The sequence below is a fragment of the Drosophila subobscura genome, chromosome J, assembly GCF_008121235.1.
Source record: "Drosophila subobscura isolate 14011-0131.10 chromosome J, UCBerk_Dsub_1.0, whole genome shotgun sequence".
NCBI lineage: Eukaryota > Metazoa > Arthropoda > Insecta > Diptera > Drosophilidae > Drosophila > Drosophila subobscura.
The window spans coordinates 3,937,996-3,961,112 of record NC_048532.1 but is presented as its reverse complement, the minus strand read 5'-3'; the positions used below and the strand labels follow the sequence as shown (position 1 = coordinate 3,961,112).

The 23,117-nt window shown below is 48.2% G+C and overlaps 4 protein-coding genes across 9 annotated transcripts; 3 read left to right on the top strand and 1 right to left on the bottom strand.

Moving 5' to 3' along the window:
- Positions 1-297: 297 nt before the first annotated feature.
- Positions 298-11,234, top strand: LOC117894324 (drebrin-like protein). Of its 2 annotated transcripts, none has more exons than XM_034801306.1 (5): positions 298-979; positions 1,076-1,527; positions 1,594-1,770; positions 1,829-1,988; positions 11,115-11,234. In XM_034801306.1, the coding sequence occupies exons 1-5, from the start codon at positions 725-727 to the stop codon at positions 11,217-11,219; spliced, it is 1,149 nt and encodes a 382-aa protein (XP_034657197.1). In that variant the 5' UTR covers positions 298-724; the 3' UTR covers positions 11,220-11,234. The 2 variants fall into 2 exon arrangements, with proteins under 2 accessions (XP_034657197.1, XP_034657196.1); XM_034801305.1 differs by lacking the exon at positions 11,115-11,234 and adding an exon at positions 2,359-3,148 and having other exon boundaries at positions 300-979; positions 1,829-2,301.
- LOC117894321 (BAG domain-containing protein Samui) lies at positions 3,157-8,451 on the bottom strand. 4 transcript variants are annotated; one of them, XM_034801299.1, is made up of 4 exons: positions 7,442-8,451; positions 5,568-5,676; positions 4,340-5,492; positions 3,157-4,273 (listed from the first exon to the last, which is right to left on the bottom strand). In XM_034801299.1, exons 1-4 carry the CDS (start codon positions 7,721-7,723, stop codon positions 3,973-3,975), a joined length of 1,845 nt encoding a protein of 614 aa, XP_034657190.1. In that variant the 5' UTR covers positions 7,724-8,451; the 3' UTR covers positions 3,157-3,972. The 4 variants fall into 4 exon arrangements, with proteins under 4 accessions (XP_034657190.1, XP_034657191.1, XP_034657192.1 ...); XM_034801301.1 differs by lacking the exon at positions 7,442-8,451 and adding an exon at positions 5,937-6,069 and having other exon boundaries at positions 3,745-4,273; XM_034801300.1 differs by lacking the exon at positions 7,442-8,451 and adding an exon at positions 5,937-6,080 and having other exon boundaries at positions 4,340-5,676.
- Positions 11,235-11,432: 198 nt separating the features above from the next.
- On the top strand, positions 11,433-20,811 carry LOC117894325 (dual specificity protein phosphatase CDC14AB-like). 2 transcript variants are annotated; one of them, XM_034801309.1, is made up of 7 exons: positions 11,433-11,557; positions 15,623-15,710; positions 18,177-18,293; positions 18,353-18,803; positions 19,318-19,833; positions 19,903-20,098; positions 20,168-20,811. In XM_034801309.1, the coding sequence occupies exons 2-7, from the start codon at positions 15,690-15,692 to the stop codon at positions 20,196-20,198; spliced, it is 1,332 nt and encodes a 443-aa protein (XP_034657200.1). In that variant the 5' UTR covers positions 11,433-11,557; positions 15,623-15,689; the 3' UTR covers positions 20,199-20,811. The 2 variants fall into 2 exon arrangements, with proteins under 2 accessions (XP_034657200.1, XP_034657199.1); XM_034801308.1 differs by having other exon boundaries at positions 19,318-19,851.
- A 1,066-nt stretch (positions 20,812-21,877) lies between these two features.
- Positions 21,878-22,989, top strand: LOC117894221 (dual specificity protein phosphatase 22-like). The gene is made up of 3 exons (XM_034801137.1): positions 21,878-21,984; positions 22,045-22,161; positions 22,221-22,989. Exons 1-3 carry the CDS (start codon positions 21,964-21,966, stop codon positions 22,947-22,949), a joined length of 867 nt encoding a protein of 288 aa, XP_034657028.1. The 5' UTR covers positions 21,878-21,963; the 3' UTR covers positions 22,950-22,989.
- Positions 22,990-23,117: the final 128 nt, after the last annotated feature.

The following is a 23,117-nucleotide window of genomic DNA, read 5'->3' as shown; positions in this document are numbered from 1 at the left end:
GATTTTAGTTCATGGACAGAGAAAGATTAACCCATTGCTGAGTAGTTGGTACTTCAAAATATGCACTGATATTAGGAAACTGAAAACATTTGAACCCAGTTCTGTTGTTAGTAGAGAGGATAGATAAATTCACAAGAATATTTTACAAGCAGAAGTATTTTACGCAGATCTATGAAACAAGGGAGCCCCTGTTCAAATAGAAGGGGGATTTGTGGGCTCATTTTTTCTTACTCGGTGTATTTATGGTATATTTTGAAAAAGAGAAGGTTCGGCTCAGTATATTTCTGAGGGTCAGACGGTATATTTCATATTGCAAAAACTGTGTAGCAAATATTTAAAAGTACATTTAAACTAGACCAATTAACTAAATGGAAACGCTGCCCAGCCGTTACTTTTTATCACTGATGCACGCGTGACTTGGAGAGCTGTGACCAGGAGCCGCGACCATCCTCGCCACTGGATATACGCAGAGACGAAGACTGGAAAATCAATCAGATCAGCCGCTATCCTATGCTGTTTGCTGTGTGTGTGCGAAAGAGTCGGCTGCAGTTGTGCATTTAATTAAAAACTAAGCCACTCCGAAGCCAGAGTTGGAGACATTGCGGGGCGTTGGCTTTCACTCGAACGACGTTGGCCGAAGACACAGGCACAGGCACCCAAATAAGGTGAACCAGTGAAAGCTGGCCGAGATCTCTTTGTTCAAGGTCATTGGCAACCCCACACCATGGCCATCAGCTTCGAGAAGAATCGCTCACAAATCGTGGCCGCCTGGAAGGATGTGCTGGACGACAAGAGCGACACCAACTGGTCCCTTTTCGGTTACGAGGGCCAAACCAACGAATTAAAACTCGTGGCCTCCGGAGACGGCGGTGTGGAGGAGCTAACCGAGGACCTCAACAGTGGCAAGATCATGTACGCCTTCGTGCGCATTGAAGATCCAAAAACCGGCCTCAACAAGTACTTACTCATCAACTGGCAGGTGAGTCAGGACTCAGTCCCGCAGCCGCTAATCTTATCGCCAGACGCTTATCTAAACTCTAACCGGCTGCTTTTGTTGTTGCTTTTTATGTTGAAGGGCGAAGGCGCACCTGTGCTACGTAAGGGCACCTGCGCTAACCACATACGTGACGTTAGCAATCTATTTTCCGGTGCCCACCTCACCATCAACGCCCGGAATGAGGATGACATCGACCTGGAGCGCCTGCTAAAAAAGCTTAGCGCCGTCAGCTCTGCCTACAGCTTCAAGGCTCCTCGCGGCACTATGGAAGAACAGAAGGCGCCAGTGGGGACAAACTATACGCGTGTGATTCCAACCAAGGAGCTCAATGCCAGCGTCATGCAGGACTTCTGGAAGAAAGAAGAGGCCGAGGAGAAGCGCCGACTCGAGACCGAGAAAGATGCCAAACGTGTGGAGCTGCAGAAGCTCGAGCAGGAGGTTCGCAGCCGCGAGGAAAAGGAACACAAGGAGAGGGAGAAGCTAGTCATCAGCACCACCAAGCTCCAGCCGGCACATGTGCCCATCAAAACGTAACTACGATTGCCACCCATTAGCTTCCATAAGTTTGTGAAAACTTTTACCATTTGCACTTCTAGATCCCCGCAACCGCTGAGCCCCGAGAAAACCGCACCAGGATTTGGCAACAATTTGACGGATGCAGAGCGCATGCGTCAGGCACGTAACCAGGAGGCCCGAGAATTGATTGGCTCGCGTGTCGGCGCCGCCAAGGCCATGTTCACCAAGCACACCAGCGAGGGCCAGCTGCAATCCAAGTAAGAAAACCTTTCATTACAATGGTTCCAATACTAATAGTACGTTCTCTACTCATAGACTTAACACGCAACCGCCGGCGAAACCAGCTCGCAACTCCATTGCCCAGCGAATCAATGTGTTCAACCAGAACCAGCCTCAGGAAGCATCTGTGCCTTCAACACCACGCGCTGTGTCGCCCATCAAGCTGCCAGAAGTAGTAGGGACTGCTCCCCCAGTCGCTCCTGCTCCTGCTTCTGCACCGGTGGCGGCCGAAGTTGTCTCGACCATAGCCGAGGTGGAGGCCGAGACGCATCCAGTGGACGACTTGCCCCTGGCCCACGAGAGCGAGCAGTTCTCGACCATTAAAAGATCGCCTCACAGTAAAACCAACTCGCTGCAGTCGCAGTCGCCCGACGAGACAACGTCTTCAAATGAGACGGACACGGCGGTGTATCAGGAGGAGGAGGAGGTGCGCACCAAGGTGTCTGTCACCGTGCAGCAGTCGCAGTCGACCAAGACTGGCGCTCTTAGCACTTTGGAAAGGAATACATGTAAGAAGAGTCAGTGTTTCAATGATTTCCCAACTAATGCTAATGTGTTGTGTTTAGTGACCGATTTGGTCAACGAGGACGACTTCATATGCCAGGAGAGCCTGGGAGATCTGGGTCTGCGTGCCCGAGCACTGTACGACTACCAGGCAGCCGACGAGTCGGAGATCACATTCGATCCGGGCGATGTCATTACACATATCGATCAAATCGATGAGGGTTGGTGGCAGGGCCTCGGCCCTGATGGAACCTATGGACTGTTTCCGGCAAACTATGTCGAGATCATCAACTAAGCAGCGACCCAAGTGCCAAGCAGCTGGGCCACCTTTTTGCTAGATATCTACATACATCCCTACTTTATGGAACTGGAAGAGAACTACTTAACATTTAATCCCAACTCTTGAACAATAATGCAACGCAGAGAGACCCTAGAGGAGATTTAACGATGACTAAATACGACTATAAGGCGATTTCTATCGTACATCACGTCTGTTTTTACATACATATATTACATAGTACCACTTTATAAAACGTACATTGCATACATACATCCACATATATATATATACTCGATGACTCATATGCCACCCCATCTGTGTCTGTGTATAGATACTTATTATTATTATATGATTATACGATTGTTTGACTTTTAAGTGTCGAAACCATGTTGCGTCCTTTTAAAATGTTCTTAACATTACGAGTGCATACAGTGTAACCAACCACTACTTAGTCAGTATTTAAGCCCCCTCTCCATCACATCCCATCCGCCCATCCCGGACTCTGTACATGTATTTAGATGGAGAGACCTTTGTCACCTTTTCGATAATAAACTTTGATAATTGTGCAACAATATTGTGGTATGGTCAACAATATCTACATTTATTCTCGTATTAATTAGTAGCATAAATAGTTATTCATAAGAGTTCTCAATAAGTGTGTGTGTTTGTTTGCCTTTGTTTAACAATTCAGATTCAACTGTAGCAAAGACGCGATGTAAGCGGTGCGCCCGGAGAGGTGTGGCCAGCAAGCTTAGCTCCATTTGCTGTAGATTTGTATGAGATCATACTGCTGCTCGCTGCTGCTCCCTGCCATTCCGATCTGCAGTTGTCTCGTCGGACTATAAAAACTGGACTCGGATAGTCGTGATTTTATATCGCTTAAAAATAATCAGCTCTTTCAAGTGTCAAGCCACTGCGTTATCAATATAAATCGTTGCTAAAACGTGTTCAATTTGTTAACTTTCAAATTCTATGCAGGCACTTTTTTGTGTTTCAATATATCAATATCAAATATAGCCTAATCTATGCGGTGTACAAAACGTACCATGTGATGTGTCAAGGATGGGTGTATTGCATGTGATGCTGTGATGGTGATGCTGATGCCTTTGTTATGTCACATGAGATTTGTATGCTTATATGTATATGTGTGTGTGTGTGTAGTACGTATGTATTTATGTATATGTATCTGTGCATGGAACACTATCAAAGATACGCGTATTCACATTCACTTCACATGCCGTTTAATCAATCAAGTTTTCGCTGTCCGTTGATAACTTCCAAACAAAACACTTTGCTCGCCGTCATTCGTCATTCTCCCGCCCAATCATCACTTGAATTTGGTTAATTTGCGTAGCTGTCTCGATGTGGTGGTCGCCTTGTAGAGGCGCTCTGTTCATCATTCGGACGTCGAGGTGGTTGTCTCAGTCGAAGAGACGGTTTGAGCCGCTTCGGCTGCTGCTAGCGGAGCCTCCACGGCAGTGTTGGAAGCGGCTCCCTCCACAGCACTTGGTGGTGGAGGCAGGGGGATTGGCTCTTGGATCTTTGTAGCATCCTGTGGCTGTGGTGTGACCGGCTCTTGCACCTCTGCCGCTGCCTCTGTGGCCGCCTGCTCGATGACGGGAGGGCCCACTCCGGCCGCCAGCCTGGCGTTCTCCTCGGCCTTGGCCTCCAGCACATTTATTGAAGCCTGAATGCATCTGAAAGGATGAGGATCGATTTATTAACAATCTTGAACTGATACCTAAGGAGAAGACAGCACTTACTTGATGGCCTCTTTGCGGGCTAGACGAATGCTGTCCTTGCCGTTTGTGTCGATGGTGTCCAGCTTGAGTAGATTGCGGGTTAGCATCTCGTCCAGGTAGGCATACTCCTTCTCCTGACGCATGCCCTTGAACTGTTCTACCTTGGTCATCAGGTCGAGCACGTCGCGCTGGATGTCCTGAATCTTGTTGATCGAATCGAGAGTGTGGGGTGTCTGGGGTGGCAGTCCTGCAGCTCCATCTGCTGCAAACTGTTGCTCCGCCGGCTGCTGCTGCTGAGTATTGAGAGGCGTTGGACGTGACTGCTGTGGCGAGTAGTGGGCCTGGGCCTGAGCCTGGGCCTGGGCACTAGGCGGAGCATTCTGGTTTGGAATCTCCTTGTGGGCATTGATAATGGGCTCAGTCCGACCCTCGACGAAGATGGGAATAGTGCGGATGAAGCTTCCCCCGGGCGTCTGTGGGGCAGGAGGCGGCGTCTGCTGCTTCTGCTGAGGATGCGTTTGCTGATGCGGGGCATAGTACGACTTAAACTGAGGCGGATGCTGTTGGGGCTGCTGTTGCGCCTGCTGATACTGCCCTTGCACCGGTGGACTGGTCTGAGTGCCAAACTGTGGCTGATGCACTCCAGGCGGGGGAGTGGGTCGCTGTTGCTGTTGGTACAGCAGGTTCTGCTGCTGTTGCTCTGGAGGAGGTGCAGAGTGGGACCGGGCTGCCTGGTCTTGCTCGGCCACACTCTTCACGCCCATGTCCACAGTGTTGCGCAGACCATGCTGATTCAGATTCACGGGTGCAGCACAATCCACCTCGGAACGTCCGGCAGGATCCTCTGTTTGGATGGCCGCATCGCAGAGGCGCTTTGAGGGCGACTGCGGCACCTGATGCTGCTGCTGCGGAACCACTGGCACGAACTGCTGCTGCTGTGGCGGCACAGGGTAATCCTGCTGGTAGTACTGCTGCTGCGGCTGCGGCTGCTGTGGAGGCACAGTCCCAGTCGCCTGTCCCGTGCCGCGCCTGGCCCCAAAGCCATCCGGGATGTACTGACGGAACTCCGAGGGCAGTCGGTTGAAGAAATCGTCGTCGTGGTCCATGTGATTGTTGGCACCGCCGGCCATGCGGCCGCGCCTGCCCATTGTCGAGAACTGGGGGAACCCAAAGTCTGCGTCGTCAAAATGGGAGGAAAAGGCATCGTCAGCATTCGTTTGGGGGGGACCGTGCAAACTACTCCGCTTACGTGAGTCGCCGAAGCCGGCGAAGGGATCGTGGTGCATCCGCCCCATGCGTGAGCGCGGAAACATGCTGTCCATGTCCATATCCATGTCGGGTTCGAATCCAAAAGTCGGCTGCAATCACAGATCAGATCGAGAGTTGTTATGAGAACAAGTGCGAAAAGCGAATGCGAGTACGAAATTGGAAATATGTATGAGGTGGAGAGAATGTATAGTGTAAAGTGTTTGGCTCGGTGGGCGAATTGTTTATAAATAAAAAAATGACTCATCGAGCGGCACTTGTCGTGAGCAGTCAGCAATAATTCGACACGAACACGAACAGCTGTTTGCATTGCCTGTAGAGAGGGTAGGGGTGCCACTTCGACGCCTCTTACCTTTGCAATCGTATTCCGGATTGTTTGTTCTATCAATTAACAGTAATTGTTGTTCTGTTACAAATGTACTTTATTTCACTTCTGCTCTGTCTTTGTTCGTTGAAACGCTCCGTTCGGCGGAATGTGAATGAATGAGCAGAGTAAACGGACGCTGAAGCCCTTTTATAGCAGCTTTCGCCCACTCTCGGATCTTCTCCTGCGTTCTCGTAGTTTCTGTCTAGCTTTGGCTATCGCTCCCGCGCTCTCTCTCTCTCCCTTTACGCTTAATAAACTGAAACTGAGTCTGTCTTAAGGGACACTCTCATTTTCTCACCCTCTTATGCAAGACCAACTGTAAACATGGACTTCTTGTGGGAGGGTACATTAACTTGTTGATGACGTTTGAATGAGGAAACGTCACAGTGTTGTGGGCTCTGCTGTGCGTTGGCCAACCCAAAAATATCGCCCACGCCTCTCTTATTAGAGAACTGACTTGCTTACACAAACGTATGTACATAAATAAATAGCGTCATTATATATTATATATTACTGTATGCTGCTGTCCACCTACTAAGGAAAACACACACACAGTCTGTAGTCGGTATTTCGCTAGAGAGCAGAAACACGTCAAGAGAAATAGAAACAGAGAGCTAGCAATAAAGCAAAAGAGAGTGAGAGCGAGTGAGAAACGGACGCGTTAGCTTGAGGTTTTTGTTTCTTCTAGAAATTTTCAAATATTTTCAGCGAATCGAGCGCCAAATCTTTTTGTTCTTGATAGATTGGATGGCTGGCCAATAGATTAGGCCACTAAAAAAATCGGCTGTACTTTTGGGTCTGCGGTAAATTTCCGCACGCGTTGCCGCATTAATCATACACAGAGCTGCCCAGAAGAGTGCTTGACACGACAGCACCCTTTTCTTGCCTTTGCACCCGAACAAAAGCTCACAGAAGCCAGCAGAACAGCAGCGGCTAGGAGACGGCAGCCCAGTCTGAGTAGGTCAACAGTGTATGCATACATACTTGACACACTGTGCCCACAGCTGCCACAATGAGCTGGTTGGCTAGCTGATGGTTTCGGTGCATCTAGCAGCTGGTTACGAACGAACGCCCTCTCCTCCCACTCAGTGGGGTGCTTTTACGCAACCTCCAGCCGACTTTTCCCTTTTTTTTGTGCCCGTTTATCGATGTGGAAAGTCTACAATGAGCCCGAGGGCACTGCGAGAACGTGAAGGATTTGTACATCCGCAAAAAAACAAACGTCAAACAATTGCAACGTCAGAGTACAGTAAAGCAGTGGAGAAAGGCTGTCTACTAGGCAAATTTGTAATGAATGTCATGAGCATTCCACTCTGGAGCAGCTTCACTGTAACTGAATTCCCACACAGCCGACTGTCAGCAGCAACAACAAAAGCACAGTAATACGCATCCGAATATGTCCAAGCGACCTTGCCTGGCGCCAACCTTGAGGCTCGCTCATCGCCGCTCGTCGCCCCATCCTTCACGACAGACCCGTGAGGTCCACTCACCTGAAAGTGTTGCTGCTGTTGATTTGTGGGAACCTGCTGCTGAGGATGCTGCTGCTGGTGCGGGGGACGCTGCCTGGGCGATCCGTATCCGGGCAGGGTGCTGCTGTTGAATTGCGGATGCGGATGCGGCTGCTGTTGGTGCGGGGATCCGTGGGCACCGCTCACGTACTCCCGATTGATGGGTATATTGATGCCCGACACGTTTCCGGGACCTCCGTTTCCGCCCGCACTGGCCTGAGCCTGGGCATGGGCCTGATTCGCTGATATCACAGTTGGCTTCATCTCAGTTTCGGAGTTGTTTCCTTAACCGATGTCCCTGCAGTTACCGTCAACCGTAAACTTTCTCGAGTCCGGAGTGAATAGACAATTTTGTATTCTCTTCTTTGTTTTTTTTTTCAAAGTTTTTAGCTCCGACTTCTGAGGCTTGTCGAAAAGGTTGCTGCCACAGAGATTAGTTTTCGTGGGGGGAATGGAGTGCGGTGCGGGTTCACCTTGAACGGCGACAACGACGACGACGACGCGTGCTGCTCTGCTCGTTCTCGTATGTTCCGCTGCGTTGCGCGTTAATTTTCGCCGTTTTTCTGGGCGCTTCTCCTGCTGATACTTCTCAACGGCTGGGCTCCTGCAAAACACTATGTTGCTCTTGTCCCCTTCTCTGGGTGTGATGTCACTTCTGGCCACACTTTCTAACACACACACACACACACACAGAGACACGCCGACACTTTTTTCCACTTCCACTTTTCGATTTTTGCTTTTTTAGTATTTCCGCTGCAATCTTTTGTCTCCCTTCCACGGCTCTGCCGTGTGTGTGCTTTTGTATTTCTATATTCAATTTAAAATATATATAGATTTTTTATTTTTGCACATTGCCGCCGACACACACACACGCACGCACACTATCAAGCACACTCTTTGATTTTGTTGTTGTTTATTTAGCCAAATATCCACGTTGTGTAGTCTGCGCCGTCTTCCGTTCTTCACGCTGCCAAAGTTGCTCGTCGATTGAGCGCCATCGCCGTTTGCTGGTGGCCCCAAAGCAAATGGCTCCCGCCGTCGCCAGCTAGCGATGGGGCGCTGCTCTCATTGTCTCTCTCTCTCTCTCTCTCTCTGAGTAGTTTTGCCACGCGGTTTGTACATATGTATGTACATATGTGTGTAAGCTTTGCTTGGCTTCTCTGCCATATGTCGAACCTGTCTCCGTGTCGCAGTCTCTTCTCTCCACACTCCACCAGTTTAAGGCCTAAATAGGTAAACATTTTACTGTCTCTCTCTCTCTCTGCTACTCTCCATCTGAGGGTCTCTGCTCTCTCTGGTTTTTGCACTGATCATTGCCCAAGATACACACACATCAGATTTATAAATAGACGGACGTGGAGACTACGCGCCGATGGGGCCAGAAAGCTGGCCGAGAGCGGCTCTCAGAGACGAATTCCATGGTAGTCGTCGCAGTCGCATGGCTTCTAGAACGTGTAACCATAAGCCAGAGCGACGCCTACACGTCCGCCGCCACCGACACCACACACATCCACTGCGTCACCAGCGGCACCAGGGGTAAACAGTTGTCGTCGCCCACTAGCGGAGTTGTTCAATCGTCAATCAATCCCTCAATGGATCAATCGTGACTAACGATCTTTCCTGCCTCAAACTGCTACCCCACTCGAGAACCATCACCGGCAACGGTAACGGACTTCTAAACTTCTTCTTGCAGCGCCAGAATGTCTTCTGTAATCAACTGATATGACGATCGACTGATAACTGCCAGCTGCTTACTGCATACTGCTCTCTGGCCAAACCAAAAACTGTTTACTTAGCTCTGTTGCCTTTTGTAGAACAATGCGTCACACATGGCCAAGGCATTTTCCTCAGAATGCCAAATGATGCATATGTATGTATGTACATATGTACATACATATGTATGTTCATTTGTATGTCCGGCCACACGCCTACACAGAAAGCTGCTTTAACCGTTCGATGTATGTATGTACATATGTATGTACATATTTATGTGTGTATGTACATATGCACATATGTATTTTCCAAATATTTTCTAGCTTCTCGATCGAACAACAGCGTCGACCAAGCAAATAAAACTGAAATAATTCATAATTAAATATTGCACATTTCTTTATAGAGGGAATACGCATATGAATTCTACACAAATGATAATTGAATATGTACATATGTACATATGTATGTATATGTATGTGTGTATGTATTTACATATTACGTACATACCGATGTACATACATACATATACATAGTAAGTAATATATGTAGATATCTAGATATAAAGGGGAAAGCCATCTAATATACATACATACATATGTACATATGTATGTACATACATATGTAGACACAAAGGCGAAACGCAATGCAAAAATGAAGTCAAATTATAGAAATCTCTCCATGAACGACAGATCCGACTAAAATTTGTTATGTTTTTAACAGCACATTCAGCGATATGCACGATTTGCCGAGCTAGAGGGGGTGGTGATACTTCTAGTAAGAGTTTCGCATGCGAACGCGTTCCTTTTATGGGACCCTGCAACACCCGTCAAAACAAATCGAATCGAATGAGTCAGCCGCGTCAAGTGCTTATTTTGTGTGAAAAAGCTGAAATCGGAGAATGACTGAAAGCGATATACATATGTACATAGGAGTTGGGAAGAATTGGAATAGCATTGGAATCAGAATTGATTTATTCAATGCAATTACTCAGAAAATGTTTACATTTGGGGATGCATATCTATATCTAAAAATATCAGTAAACCAATTTCTTAATGGGATCTATAATAATAAATTTGTGTTTACACTAGCGTCTAGTGACTAGTGCCAGTTCAGGAGCATTGAGTGCAATGAGTGTTGGTGTAGGAGGAGAGCTTTTACTTTCGCATCTTCAAATATTTTCTTTATTCCATTGCTCTTCCGATCCCACTGTTACTTTGCCGCTAATCCCTTACAGCACTGCTTTATAGTTAGTGTCCAAACATGGCTTCCATTAACCGTTTCATGAGCGTGCATCGACAGTCTTTCCGTATGGGCAGTGGGTGGGGAAATGGCAATTCCCTGATTATTGCTGGGGCGTTAATTGCCTACAGACAGGTACCGCTATACGTACGAGTATACGTTGTACATACATATGTACATAAATATATGGCAACAAAAGAAACGCCACCAAAACCTGGCCACCAATTATATAACTGAATCAAAGGTTTTTACGCACTCACTCTCCCTCTCTTTCCAGGCGTCTTACTCACTCTAACTCAGTCTCACTCACTCTCATTCTCCGTTTGGCCTGGCTTTGAGTGAGCTTTAATTTTGGCGCGCTGCGACTGAGCGCATGCTCGGCACGGGTTCCCATTCATGACCCTCGGCTGTAGCGGGCTCTGCCACTGGCGCTGCCACTGCCGCTGTCGGTGCCGTGCCATCCTCTGCCTTTTGCACTCCACTCGAGTCTCGAGCCGAGCGAGTCCTGGCTGAGCTTTCCTTTCAGTCTCTGACCAGCGTTTGAGGCGTTTTGTTTGGCGCTCTCTATCTTCCACCTCACGGCATTTACGCGGCGGCTGCAGCTCGTTTTTTGTTTCCTTTCCTTCCACTTTTCTCGCGCTGCGTTTCTTGCGGTTTGCCTTTCATTGTTTCTCTACTACTTGGTCGCTTTGTGGCTGCTGTTGTTGCTGTTGTGGCCGTGGTTACTGCTGCTCCCCGCCCCCGATACACACGCTGCTGGCACGGCACCACGGCGAGGCAGCAACACAACAGTAAACGGCAGCCCTAACTGTCACAAAAATTAAATTTTTGCGTTCACACTGAGAGAAAAGCGACTCGGAAACTCGTAAACTCGTAAATTCGGAACGGGTCAAAAACGAATCAAAATTTCTACGTTTGCGGCCGCTGCGGCGTCCTCGTCGTGATATAACAGTCTGTGAGGAGTTGCTGTGTTCCGCTCACCTTGCGCGACCCTCTCTCCCTCCCACTCAGTCGGGAGTTTCTCTTTTTCGTCGTCGCTGGTGCAGCAGCAGCAGCAGCAACAGAAGCAGAAGTCGAGTCGTTCATGTTGGAGTTACATTGACCCAACAGCGGACGAAGGAGACAGCAGAGGAGCGCAACGATAATGTAAGTTTATCCATTACCCTAAAGGCCCTTTAATGGGTCGCTTTCCTGGTCGATGACGCCTGGCGACTGACCCTTACCCGCTCCACAACTTCGCGTTTCCGCTAAACGCAAATGTCCCGAAAACTACACTCCTATATGGCGTAATTTGCGGCTTTTGGCTATGCTCTTGCTCCATTTTTAGTGAAATTATTTTGTTTTTTTTTGTTGTTTTTCGTTTTGTTGATGCTACGGCACGCAACCTGGGAATTAACGGACTCCCAGTCCTGTGGCAGTAGCGCGCGTAAGTGTTTTCCATGTAAATCATGCCCCACGGGTCGTATGTGTAGTGTGTCTGGCCCAGACCCAGTCAGTGTCGGGCGCAGGTCGTGCCCCTGTCATCTGGCCGTCAAATGCAAATTGGTGTGAAAATGCCTCGAAACGTGCCTGTGGTGGCGGGGTACGCTCCACTCTATGACTCCACTTGAGTAGGGTCATGGGCTAAAGTCAGGGTCTGGTCTTGCATCGGCACGGATGTGTCGCCTCGGAGGTACGCATATTTTATGATTGATCTACATACATTGTACATATATCAAACTGCATCGGGTTGTGCAGGTATCTGTTTGCTCTGCTGTTTATCTGATTTCGGTCCTACTGAATTCCTTTCAGCCATCCATCCTTCATTTAGTTGCTTCTTTAGTTGTTTCACTTGGATAAACTCAACTTTAAAGGTTGATTGGGGGACTGAGTCATATGTTTACCCATTTCCATGTATATCAGATACATTATATCCTATAATTATCTAGTAATTTCGCAGTCCCTTCCGTTCGCTCCACTTTATTCATTTCACAATTAAAACGCTTTTGCTTAATTTCCCTTGTTGCACACAAAAAAAAACATTGCCCGAACTCGGTTTTGTGTCCCCCACATATGCATATGTAAAACGAAATTAATATTTTGAGGCATGCTCGACCTCTCGTGCCTGCATGATCCCTCCCACCACATCAGGATAATTATTTATTTAAATTGAGTTCCGACAATGGCTAAAACTTTCCCAGCCGAGTGCCTCATCAGGCACAAATTGTCACTTTCTGAAGGGGGTTTCCCAGGATAGGGTCATGAATGCACTTAATTAGCTTTCAGCTGAGCAGGAGCTGTACGAGAGGGAAGATGAATTGCACGAAAATCCAGGCTGATGTCCTCGGGTCCTCGGATTATGTGTGCCATCATGGGGAGCAGTGACGCCCGGGCGATCCATTTCACTTTTATTGCCACTGCGATTGCAACACTTTGTCTCTGTCAAGGATGTGGGTGAGCGGACGACATTGAACAGGGGTCCTATCAGGGGGCTCTGTCAGCAGATAGCCGGTGGCCATCGAGGAATAGTTTCTGCTGGTCCCAGCGTTTGTTTAGGAGCCGAACCGAAGCGAACTACTCAAATATTTGCCTCCAGCAATGGATGCTCTTCGATGCTCATGAAACTCACAACCAGCCATCCCCTCACGTTAATAAACCATTTTATGGCAGCACGTGTACCCGAAGAAAAAGTTTCTCTCAGGCGAGGAATCGAGGAGTGGGACTCCAATCCTGCCAGTCCATTGGCATCGTCCCCAGACTAAGCGGCGCTATTTGGACTGCCAGCTTGGCTGCCCTTATCCAGTCGTGTGTGGCAAACATGATGTCTCCCCATCTCCTGCCTCTGCGATCTCTTCTGCTTTGTGTGCCGCATGCCGCATGTCCACGCGAGCAGAGGGCTCGCTCGGCTTCCGTTGAATTTATTTAAAACTGCCTGCCTGGCAGTAAAGGAAGCAAAACTTAATCGCCCTTCAGAACATGTATGTTTAGATATATTCATGTGTGTGTGTGTGTCTTTCCTGTTTGTGTCCTTTTGCCCGAGACATTTATTATAAACAAAACTCGTGGAAAAGGCACATTTTCTTCACAGTCACTGAACAGCAATCCAGTCGCTGCGGGGGCTTCACTCCAGTCCGCCTTGTCGGATTGACTCACCCAAGCAGCAGGCCCAGCAGCAGCAGCAATGGAGTCATAACGCCCCGTCCTGCTCCTGCCATCCCGCGTCCTAGTAGGTGTGGCGGGCTTCTGGTGCCGCTTGCATGTATTTTATTGCTCATGTTTGTAGAATGTCTAAACGATATAATTGACTGTCAGCCAACGGGGGGAGGTGAAGTAGTACAAGGCCGGATTCCAGCTAATTTATATGCATACAGTACATATCCCACTATATATAGTCTATATTATATACGAGTAGTGGTCCTGCCCACCACCTCCCGTTTCGACAGACTTGGGCTTAGCAAAAAGTCGGAATTAGAAGTCGATTGATGGGAAATGATAATGAAAGAAACTGTCGTTAAAAAAACAAGAGGAAAAACATTAAGTGGAAAACTTGGCAGCCCATGAGAATCTTGACAAGCGCAATCAGAGAGGGCAGGGACCAATTTAATTTGATTAAAGTTTCCCATAAATTCCATGCCTCGCTCACTGTCTTTGGGCCTTGGGGCATGCAACACTTTTTTTCGGTCCAAGCTCGGAGGAAAAATGTTCTTGGCAAACAGCCCACAAGCAAAGGGGGGGAACGGACAGCCACCCCCGATTTCATTAGGAGTTTGTCGGTGAATTCAATGCAAAACTGTTTTTCAATCATGGCCCCTAAAATAGTTGGACACTGGCTGAACAAACACAAAACGCTGAAATGGCCACAGAGGACGAAGACGAGACGCTGCAGCCTGCAGGACATCCCAGGCCCACACAAGCGAATCGATTCCGACTTGCAGTTTTCCTGGAAAACCTCTCCCAATCCCCATGGCTGTGGCAAGCGTTTGAGATTCGCCAGCGAAACTGAAGAGTGGAACTGCGAAGGACACTGCGAGAAGGCGAGCGAAGTGTCACATCAATTGATTTCAATTGAATGGCGGCGCCCTGGTCGCTCCACAGTCGTTCCACCTCAGGCGTACACAGCAGAATCTCCACCAAGTGTGGCCACAGACTATTTATAGCCACTGTAATGGTGATTGGATGCACTTGAATCCTTGCCGATGTGGTCCGAGCACTGCTAAGCAGCTAAGCTATTTCGGCTGATCAATTGCCTCTGGATACCATCGCCATGATGAAGAGGATTGACTGCTCTAATTTCGTAATTTTTTGTGGAAAAGGGTTGTGGGCGTGAAGCTGACTGGCAAATGGCAGATGTTTTTTGCTTTTGCGTTTGCTTCATCTGCTGTTATGGCTGCAGGACGGGCCACACGTGCCTTATCTGCTCCTCCACGACACGAATGTGTCAGTCAATTTAATGCCCGTGGCCCGACGACAACGTGCCGGGAATGAAATTACAACAAAGCGACACTCTTCCTCATTGCCTCAACTCGAGACACTTATGCAAATGTGGCGAATTCCAAGTGCACCCAAAGGATGGCCCGTGTGTGTGTGGTTACATAACTCGAGATGTACTGCCTACGACTTGACTTTGTGATGAGACGTCACTGACGTCTCTGGGATACGCTTCCGCGGAGAAAACATTGTCGGAAGGAAGGCCCAAGTCCAACCAACTGTTGCAAGGACAGAACTGAGAGAGGACTTAGCCTTGCCGACTGCAGTTGGGGGCCAAACCAGCACAGAACCGCCGGATGATGGCCGGAGGCTCATCAGGATGATGGCTGGGCAACCTCTGGCATTTCAGCCCAATTCGAATACCAATACTAGGAGAATCCTTCTCTCAGTCTGTCTGTCTGTCTGTCTGTCTGTCTGTCCCACTAATGAGATGCAACAACGACAGTGGCAGAGTCAACGTCAAGGTCTGTTTACATCCGCGACGAAGGCGGTGGCAAAGACATCCATTATGTCTCGGCTGAGGTGGGCTGCCGTGCCGTGCCGTGGCGTGGCGACCCCGGCCCTGGCAGTGGCAGTGGCAACAGCTTGCAACTTGCCACTTGCACTTTCATCAGGGCCAACCAAAACAAAAGCGCAGACCGACAGATAGACAGATGGGCGGAAGGAAAGGCCGACCCCTCAGACCGTCCAAATGAAAGGATTGAAAACCTAAAACCCTTCTTTTCCCTCTTCTTCTTCTTGCAGCACTGGGTTTTTGGCCAATTCGTTTGACAATTGAGGAAGTGAGCCGCACACCTTTAAATGAAGAAACATGGGGAATGGCATGAACAAGGTAAGAGCACAATTTATGGTTGACAAACAGTTTCAAGGTTCGGTGCGGTATTCGGTGCGGTTCCGGCAAGGCTTTGCCTTCCTTACCGCACAATAATAGTTTTTCGCTGCCATTCAATTAATTTTCACAAAATTACAAAAAGAAGAGGAAGGACGACGACACAAAAGTGTGGACGCGTTACCAGGATTTACATTACATTTATGCAGAATATTTTAAAGAGAAACGTTAACCCAACAGACCTACGACGCTCAATATATATGTTATATAAATTGGTTTCGGTAATCTCTACAGATCTGGGTGGACTGATTAATGCAGCGGCATTACACTTCACTTTCAGTTCAGTCTAGACCTCAAGACAGGTACAAAAATATCAAGAGAAGATATATTAGTATTTTCAATGACACATTACGACACATTAGACTTTGGACTTTGATAACTGACTATTTGCAAAAATGTATATAATAGCCTTGAGGGAAATGCCCGCACTGGGTTACTGGTCTTAAAGCCCAGAAAGTTTCATATATTTCGCTCTGTGCCCAGTATGACCAAATTGCGAAAGGTACTTCCCCGGGTATCTCTGTTCTGTGTTTGTTCTGCAAATGAAACCCGTTAAAAACTCAAGTTTGGTATGAAATAAGGCAGCGGTGTGTTATTTCAGTTTGAATGCATTGAAAAAGCACCGCATTATTGGATAAGTCTGTGCCAACGGAACAGAAATGCACTAAACAAGTGTTTTATCTCCTTATTAACCGATAAAACGATTCCCGAGTAGAAAATTAATCAATTTTAATATGTATCCATATAATCAGAAGCTAAGGATATAAAGGATGATGAGGATGATAAATCATCCCCGTCCACCGCCGCCAATTCGTAGTCATATAAAATTGGAACATTTCTTCCATAATAAGCGGAACTCATGATTTTTTAAATAGTTTCTATCTCCGTCTTCTGCGTGCTCTTGTCGACATTTCAGCTATCGAAATGAGCCAAAGCAATGGATCGAGTACGAATTCAATGGATCGTACTTTTTTTACGATCCAAAAACGCTGATCAAGTGCGTTCACCAGGACGATCATAAGAAATGGATCGGTGATCAAGTTGTCCTGGTGAACGCAAAGGTTTTACTTCACAGAAACAATTTTGTGGCTTATGGTGGATTGAAGTGCTGGAAAACATAATGTTGTTATAAATTGTGTTCGACTGAAAGCCATTAGATGAGTCTAGCCACGGCTACGAACAATCATTTTGCATTTTGTCTCACACTCGCTGAACTGCTTAAACATAAAGTCTAGTTCCATATGACCATAGGTTTCACGAAGTCCCATTAGCTCTTCGATATATACTTACATATACACATGTAGATATCGATAGAATATACTTTCGCTATATACAACTTTTGCTGAATTTTAATTATGTATGTATGTACCTTCAAGGTGAAATTTGTGCACTGCATGCATCCAATCATTTCAATCGTTCAAATCGTAGATTTTCGTCACGCCACTTAGTGAGTTTGCAACAAAAATCGAGCGAATTCGAATCAAACCACGAAACGTGCACCATTTGTATGAAAAATATAATTATATCTGAACAGACATCTGGCTGGCATATCGTAGAGCTAAATTTAAGCAAACTGGCAACAACAAGGCATCAAGAAAAACGTTTGGGACATACAATTCCAGCAAACGGTTCGTAGAAATCTTCACCTCACTCTTGCCGACAGACTTGATGTTCCTGCAATGCGACTCAGCGTCTGCCAGTTCTGCTGGCAGACTGCGCGATCTGGCAGCTTGCATCACCAATCCTCTGGCAGATCCAGATTTGTTTACCAACCTGCGGGGCCCACTGGCAGCGCCTATAAAGGAGATTTTTCAAAGTGCCAGCCAGGATGACTCTCAAGGAGCACAGCTCCCAGCCCCAGCGCCGACGAGACCACTTCACCGAATTGATTGGCTCAAAGCAAGCTCAGCCTGGGTCTTGGCAAAGTGGTGCCGCTCAGACAGGCCCAGGTAAATGGAAACTGGAGGTGGCTGGCACTAAAGACGAAGAGAAGACGGAAGTGAAGAGAACAAATGCTGTGCGATCCAATCGAGAGTGATCGGGAGCCGACCACAACAAGCGAACCACTTGAAGATTTCCATGAATATGCTGGCGAAACTCGTGCCCATGATTAAGCTGCCTTCGGCAAAGTGGCTTTGTGGTTATTGAGACCAACGAAAAGACCTTGAGTGTGATTTTCCATCGCATACGATCAAATCTGCAGAGGATGTTGAACGATTGGTATACATTCTTGACATGCTAACCACGGCCAGCGACATTGATGGGTGGGTGCCAAGGGATGGGAACTGCAACAAGTCAACCTTCGAGCCTTTAAAATTGTACACATAAACATTTTTACTCGTACACACATATAGAAATTTTATTGTGAAACAAAAGGACTATTGTTTTACTATGTTTGCTATGTTGCAGGTCTTGCCGGGACTGTATGTGGGCAATTACCGAGACTCCAAGGATCATGCGCAGCTGGAGAGGTTCCAGATATCGCACATCGTCGCCATACATGACAGTCCCAGACGTCTCTTGCCGGTACGTTGCCAACACCGACCCATTCCCACCCCAGCTAACTCTGTTCCAATTTCTTTCAGGACAAACACTACCTATGTGTCATGGCCTCGGACACGCCGGACCAGAACCTCTCCCAGTACTTCTCCGTCTGCAATGATTTTATCCACGCCGCCCGGCTGCGGGAGGGCAACGTGCTCATCCACTGCCTGGCGGGTATGTCGCGCTCAGTGACTGTGGCCGTGGCCTACATAATGACGGCCACGCACCTCAACTGGAAGGAGGCGTTGAAGGTGGTGCGCGCGGGTCGCGCTGTAGCCAATCCGAACACCGGTTTCCAGAACCAGCTGCTGGAGTTTGAGCAGTTCAAGCTGTCTGAGGAGCGGCGCCGGCTGAGGGAACGATTCCCGTCCACAGCCTTGGAGCAGCTGGACCGACTGAAGGTGGCCACGGCCCTGAACAACTATAAGGAGCTTCTACAGAACCGGGATATCTGCGAGGGCAACTGTTCCCGCGGCGAGAAGTGTCCCACAGGTGCGAGCACCCCTGCTTTCAGTCCCTTTCCAGACGACGCGCAAACAAAACCCGACGACGAGGCGGCTCAAACAGATCGGGCGAAGGAAGACACCCTGAAGTTTGTGGCGGCTAAGTGGAAGCGTCGAACCTGCGAAAGGAAGTGCAGGGAACTGTACCAAGAGACCTCTGATTGCTACATTAGTAGCTCCGGCGAGGATATTATGCCCAACGTGCGTTACCACAATGCGGACAGCGACCGAGGGCTCTTCGTCAGCAACCTAGATGAGGATCTGGAGGATGACGTCCGCCCCATGAAGCGTCTGGCCACGTGGTACGAGACCGAGCACCCACCGCAGCAGGTGTTACAGGCCCAGGCTCTGGACAAACGAAAAAGGCGACGTAAACCCAAAAAGACTGCCCAGGCCGCCGAGCAACAAATGACCGAATAACCAATAAAAGATTGAACGTTTTCGATAGGCTCGTTTTTTATTTATTAGGTAATATTTAAATGTATCTTCTTGTTTGCTTGTAGGCGTCTGCAACATGGATCCCACCAAGGGATTGTTTCGGCGCCGTCCCTCGACGGCCTCGACGAACTCGCGATTCCGTGCCCAATCCTCCAACGCCAACACCAGCGCCTCGTCCAGCATGCTCAGTGTAAGTGCCGGAGTTGCCGCCCAGTCCTGCCCCACATCACCCAAACACTCGCCCCTGCCGCTGCCCCGCCGGTCGGTGGGCAACGAGCGCACCACCATACCCGAGGACGATATTCCGCTCGACCAGCCGCCCACCACCTCCAGCGAGGCGGCCCAGTACGCCGCCGCCTTCGAGGACGCCCGCCGAGAGCAGGAGCAGCGCTCCCAGCAGCCTTGCAAGAGCCAATGTGCACCGCGGGCAGGAAGCTCCACGAGCGGAGCTCCGCGGGTGAACAGTGCCGGCAGTCGGAGGGAGTCCAAGAGCAGGGATAGCGACGGAGGCTCAGCCCAGCTCCAGCGCAGTGCCAGCACTGTGAGCGGCTTTGGCGTGCGTCCGCGGAGCAGTCCGGCAGGTCTGCATGCCTACACGGGTGAGTGGGGAGATGATTCTAAAAAATAATTCTTAATTCTGTATCACTCAGGTTCGGTTCCCTCCTCTGTCCACGGGTCACGCGTGGATCTGCGAGATCCTGACAAGGGATCCGCCATTTATCTGGGCTGTTCCGCACCGCGTGCCTCCACTATGTCAATAGCATCGTCGCGGGGCTCGTCGGGTGGCTCGGCGCCTCCTTCGCCTTGCAACACACCTCCGCCCAGTCCACGTCACGGGGTTAAGAGGTCAGTACTCAATTCTGCATCATCCAGTTCCTTGCAAATCATAGAGAGCCTCTCTCCCTCCTCCCACAGATCCACTAGTCTGGTGAAAAAGCCGAGATGAAGGCCAGGCCAGAGGGGATTGTACTTGAAGCGAACTACACCTGCACCCACTGTATCCCTACTGGAACTACTTAGTCTTTAATCCGTAACCCGTATTGCCTAGGCATAACCGGCATGGCATCCATTGGTACACGCGCGCGAGACCTGCAGAATTATTTCGAGATTATGGAGGGTTCCGTGGATGTTGGGAGCTACTCTCGGGCTTACTGTTACTGTTAGACGCCAAGGCTGTGGCATCCTACGTTGCTGGCTTTGGTTGCTGGGCCTCGGCTCTGGGAGCAGCTTCAATCAAAATCAGATGTTGAGTTGAGAGATTATTTTTCAGAGACGCATTTAAACAGTACCGACATATACATATACACACATATTTACTGTATATTATAGAGCGTACGTACTCGTATGTACATATTTATACGAGAAGTTTTGTTGTCGGTTCAAGGTCTCAAGGCCTGACCGACCACCCCCTAGGCCCAGGATCAGGTCCAGGCCCAGCCCCAGCCTCTGGCAGTGCGGGCATTTGTTAGTTTTGTACCAAGCAAGCGAGGCAATAATTAAGAATTGTACAATTGCGTATTTTGGATTAGATTCATTGTTGAAAATATTTTGATAGCAAACAACAAAAGATAAATGGCTGCACAGGAAAGCCAGAAACATAAGCGTTATATACATTCATACCTAGCTGATATTGATATTGCGATTGTTATTTAGAGTTGTTGCATTGTGTAGAGCATTGAATATATAAACCAAGTTTATTAGCTCACTCCTCACGCCCCCACACGGCCCACGGCCCACGCTCTCTCTCTCTCTCTCTCACACACACACACACACACACACACGTGCGAAAAGCAATACCAGAGGATTTTTCGAAATTAGGCGAGACACAAAATTTAAGCGAAACCAAAATTAAAAACAAAATTAAACCAAACGCATTGTTGTGTGCTTTAAAGCTTGTGGCTTATCGTTAAGAAATGAAACACAAATAGATTTGTAATTTGTAAGGGCGTAAATTTATTTACAAACACTTCCTAGAATATCGAAAACAATCTAAGGGAGATTTGAGACATTTTTGCAAGCTGGCTTTAGCAAAAGGAGGAGGTTCAGTTAAGATGCTTAGGATGGATGGTGGGGCAATCAAATATTGTATTTGGAATGCCTAGAGAAATGCACAAAACGGTTTTAAACTAAAGTTATATAATGAAATCGTTAAGTTTGAAAAATTAATACAATTATTATACAATAATAAAGGCAACTGTCTCCAAGACACGAAACATTTTAACACATACTAGCTTATAAAATAAAAGCCCCACGAATATCCCTATTAATCTTATTTAGTTAAGGTTGGCGTTTAGACAACGCCCACTGGATGGCACATTACCTGGCGATGTCCCCGAAGAGTTCCTATCAAAATAAACTTGGCACAGGTGCAAGAAATGTTCAGAAAGTACATGACCTCCAGTCGCGTACACTTGTCTGCACTTGTCAATTAAATTCACCACTTTTCTGTCGTCCCTGACTTTTCACTATTTGAATTTAACTATTTTTACAGTTTACATTATACGGTATTGGTAGACTCACTGCTTACGTTGTATACTCGTATTTATCGACATATTCGATTGGCAGTCGGCGATCTCACTCAAAATGTAAACAAAACTGACGTGCGGTATATTTTTTTGATAAGTCCACGGTCACACTGGTCAACAGCAAAATGTAAACAAAACAGAATGCGAAAAATATAATGACAGCTTGAATCATTTGCTGACCAGGCCATGAACTGGCATATGGCAGAGGTGAGTTGAGCCAAGTCAAGCAGGTCCTAATGTCTAATTCATCTACATTTCGTGCGGCAGGTGCTGCCGGGCGTGTATGTTGGCAGCTACCACGACTCCAAGGATCATGCGCAGCTGGAGAGGTTCCAGATATCGCACATCGTCGCCATACATGACAGTCCCAGACGTCTCTTGCCGGTACGTTGCCAACACCGACCCATTCCCACCCCAGCTAACTCTGTTCCAATTTCTTGCAGGACAAACACTACCTATGTGTCATGGCCTCGGACACGCCGGACCAGAACCTCTCCCAGTACTTCTCCGTCTGCAATGATTTTATCCACGCCGCCCGGCTGCGAGAGGGCAACGTGCTCATCCACTGCCTGGCGGGTATGTCGCGCTCGGTGACTGTGGCCGTGGCCTACATAATGACGGCCACGCACCTCAACTGGAAGGAGGCGTTGAAGGTGGTGCGCGCGGGTCGCGCTGTAGCCAATCCGAACACCGGTTTCCAGAACCAGCTGCTGGAGTTTGAGCAGTTTAAGCTGTCTGAGGAGCGGCGCCGGCTGAGGGAACGATTCCCGTCCTTGGAGCAGCTGGACCGAATTAAGGTCGCCACAGCACTGAATAGCTACAAGGAGCAGCAGCAGAACAGGGCTATTGGAACATCCGATAAGGTAGAGGTTCCGACCAACATGGCCTACACCTTGCAGTTTGCGGCGGACAAACGGAAGCCAAAGCCTGTGTCGCTTGGTCAAACTCCTAAAAAACTGCACAAGGAAAGCTCCGAGAGCACAAGTTGCGGTGAGGAAATAATTCCCAATGTGCATTACCACAAAGCGGACGGCAGCAAGGGATGCTTCTACAATGAGTTCCTTTTCGGCAAAAACGAAGCGGCTGGCACAGAAGAACACTCCGGATCAGGCGACAACAATCTAGTCGCTGATCGACTGATAAAAGCGGCTGGCAGTAAAAAGACATCTTAGACCTTTGGACTTTTACGAGTACTTTCTCCTGCATGTTTATTCATCCACGAAGGTGTGGTATGGTTATTGACTATTTGGTTTAGTTTAAGTTAGCGATTGGATTTGTTTAGACAACGACTAGATTTATAATCACTCACAATATGCTGATGCTACAGATACCACAATTGC

Coding starts and splice junctions, on each gene's coding strand:
- LOC117894325 (XM_034801308.1), top strand. CDS start 15,690: ATGGGGAATGGCATGAACAAG. Junction 15,711..18,176: donor TGGGGAATGGCATGAACAAG/GTAAGAGCACAA, acceptor GCTATGTTGCAG/GTCTTGCCGGGACTGTATGT. Junction 18,294..18,352: donor GTCCCAGACGTCTCTTGCCG/GTACGTTGCCAA, acceptor AATTTCTTTCAG/GACAAACACTACCTATGTGT.
- LOC117894221 (XM_034801137.1), top strand. CDS start 21,964: ATGAACTGGCATATGGCAGAG. Junction 21,985..22,044: donor TGAACTGGCATATGGCAGAG/GTGAGTTGAGCC, acceptor TTCGTGCGGCAG/GTGCTGCCGGGCGTGTATGT. Junction 22,162..22,220: donor GTCCCAGACGTCTCTTGCCG/GTACGTTGCCAA, acceptor AATTTCTTGCAG/GACAAACACTACCTATGTGT.
- LOC117894324 (XM_034801305.1), top strand. CDS start 725: ATGGCCATCAGCTTCGAGAAGAATCGCTCACAAATCGTGGCCGCCTGG. Junction 1,771..1,828: donor GAGGGCCAGCTGCAATCCAA/GTAAGAAAACCT, acceptor CTCTACTCATAG/ACTTAACACGCAACCGCCGG. Junction 2,302..2,358: donor CACTTTGGAAAGGAATACAT/GTAAGAAGAGTC, acceptor TGTTGTGTTTAG/TGACCGATTTGGTCAACGAG.
- LOC117894321 (XM_034801298.1), bottom strand. CDS start 7,723: ATGAAGCCAACTGTGATATCAGCGAATCAGGCCCATGCCCAGGCTCAG. Junction 5,677..7,441: donor AACAGCAGCAACACTTTCAG/GTGAGTGGACCT, acceptor CTGTGATTGCAG/CCGACTTTTGGATTCGAACC. Junction 4,274..4,339: donor GCCCGCAAAGAGGCCATCAA/GTAAGTGCTGTC, acceptor TCATCCTTTCAG/ATGCATTCAGGCTTCAATAA.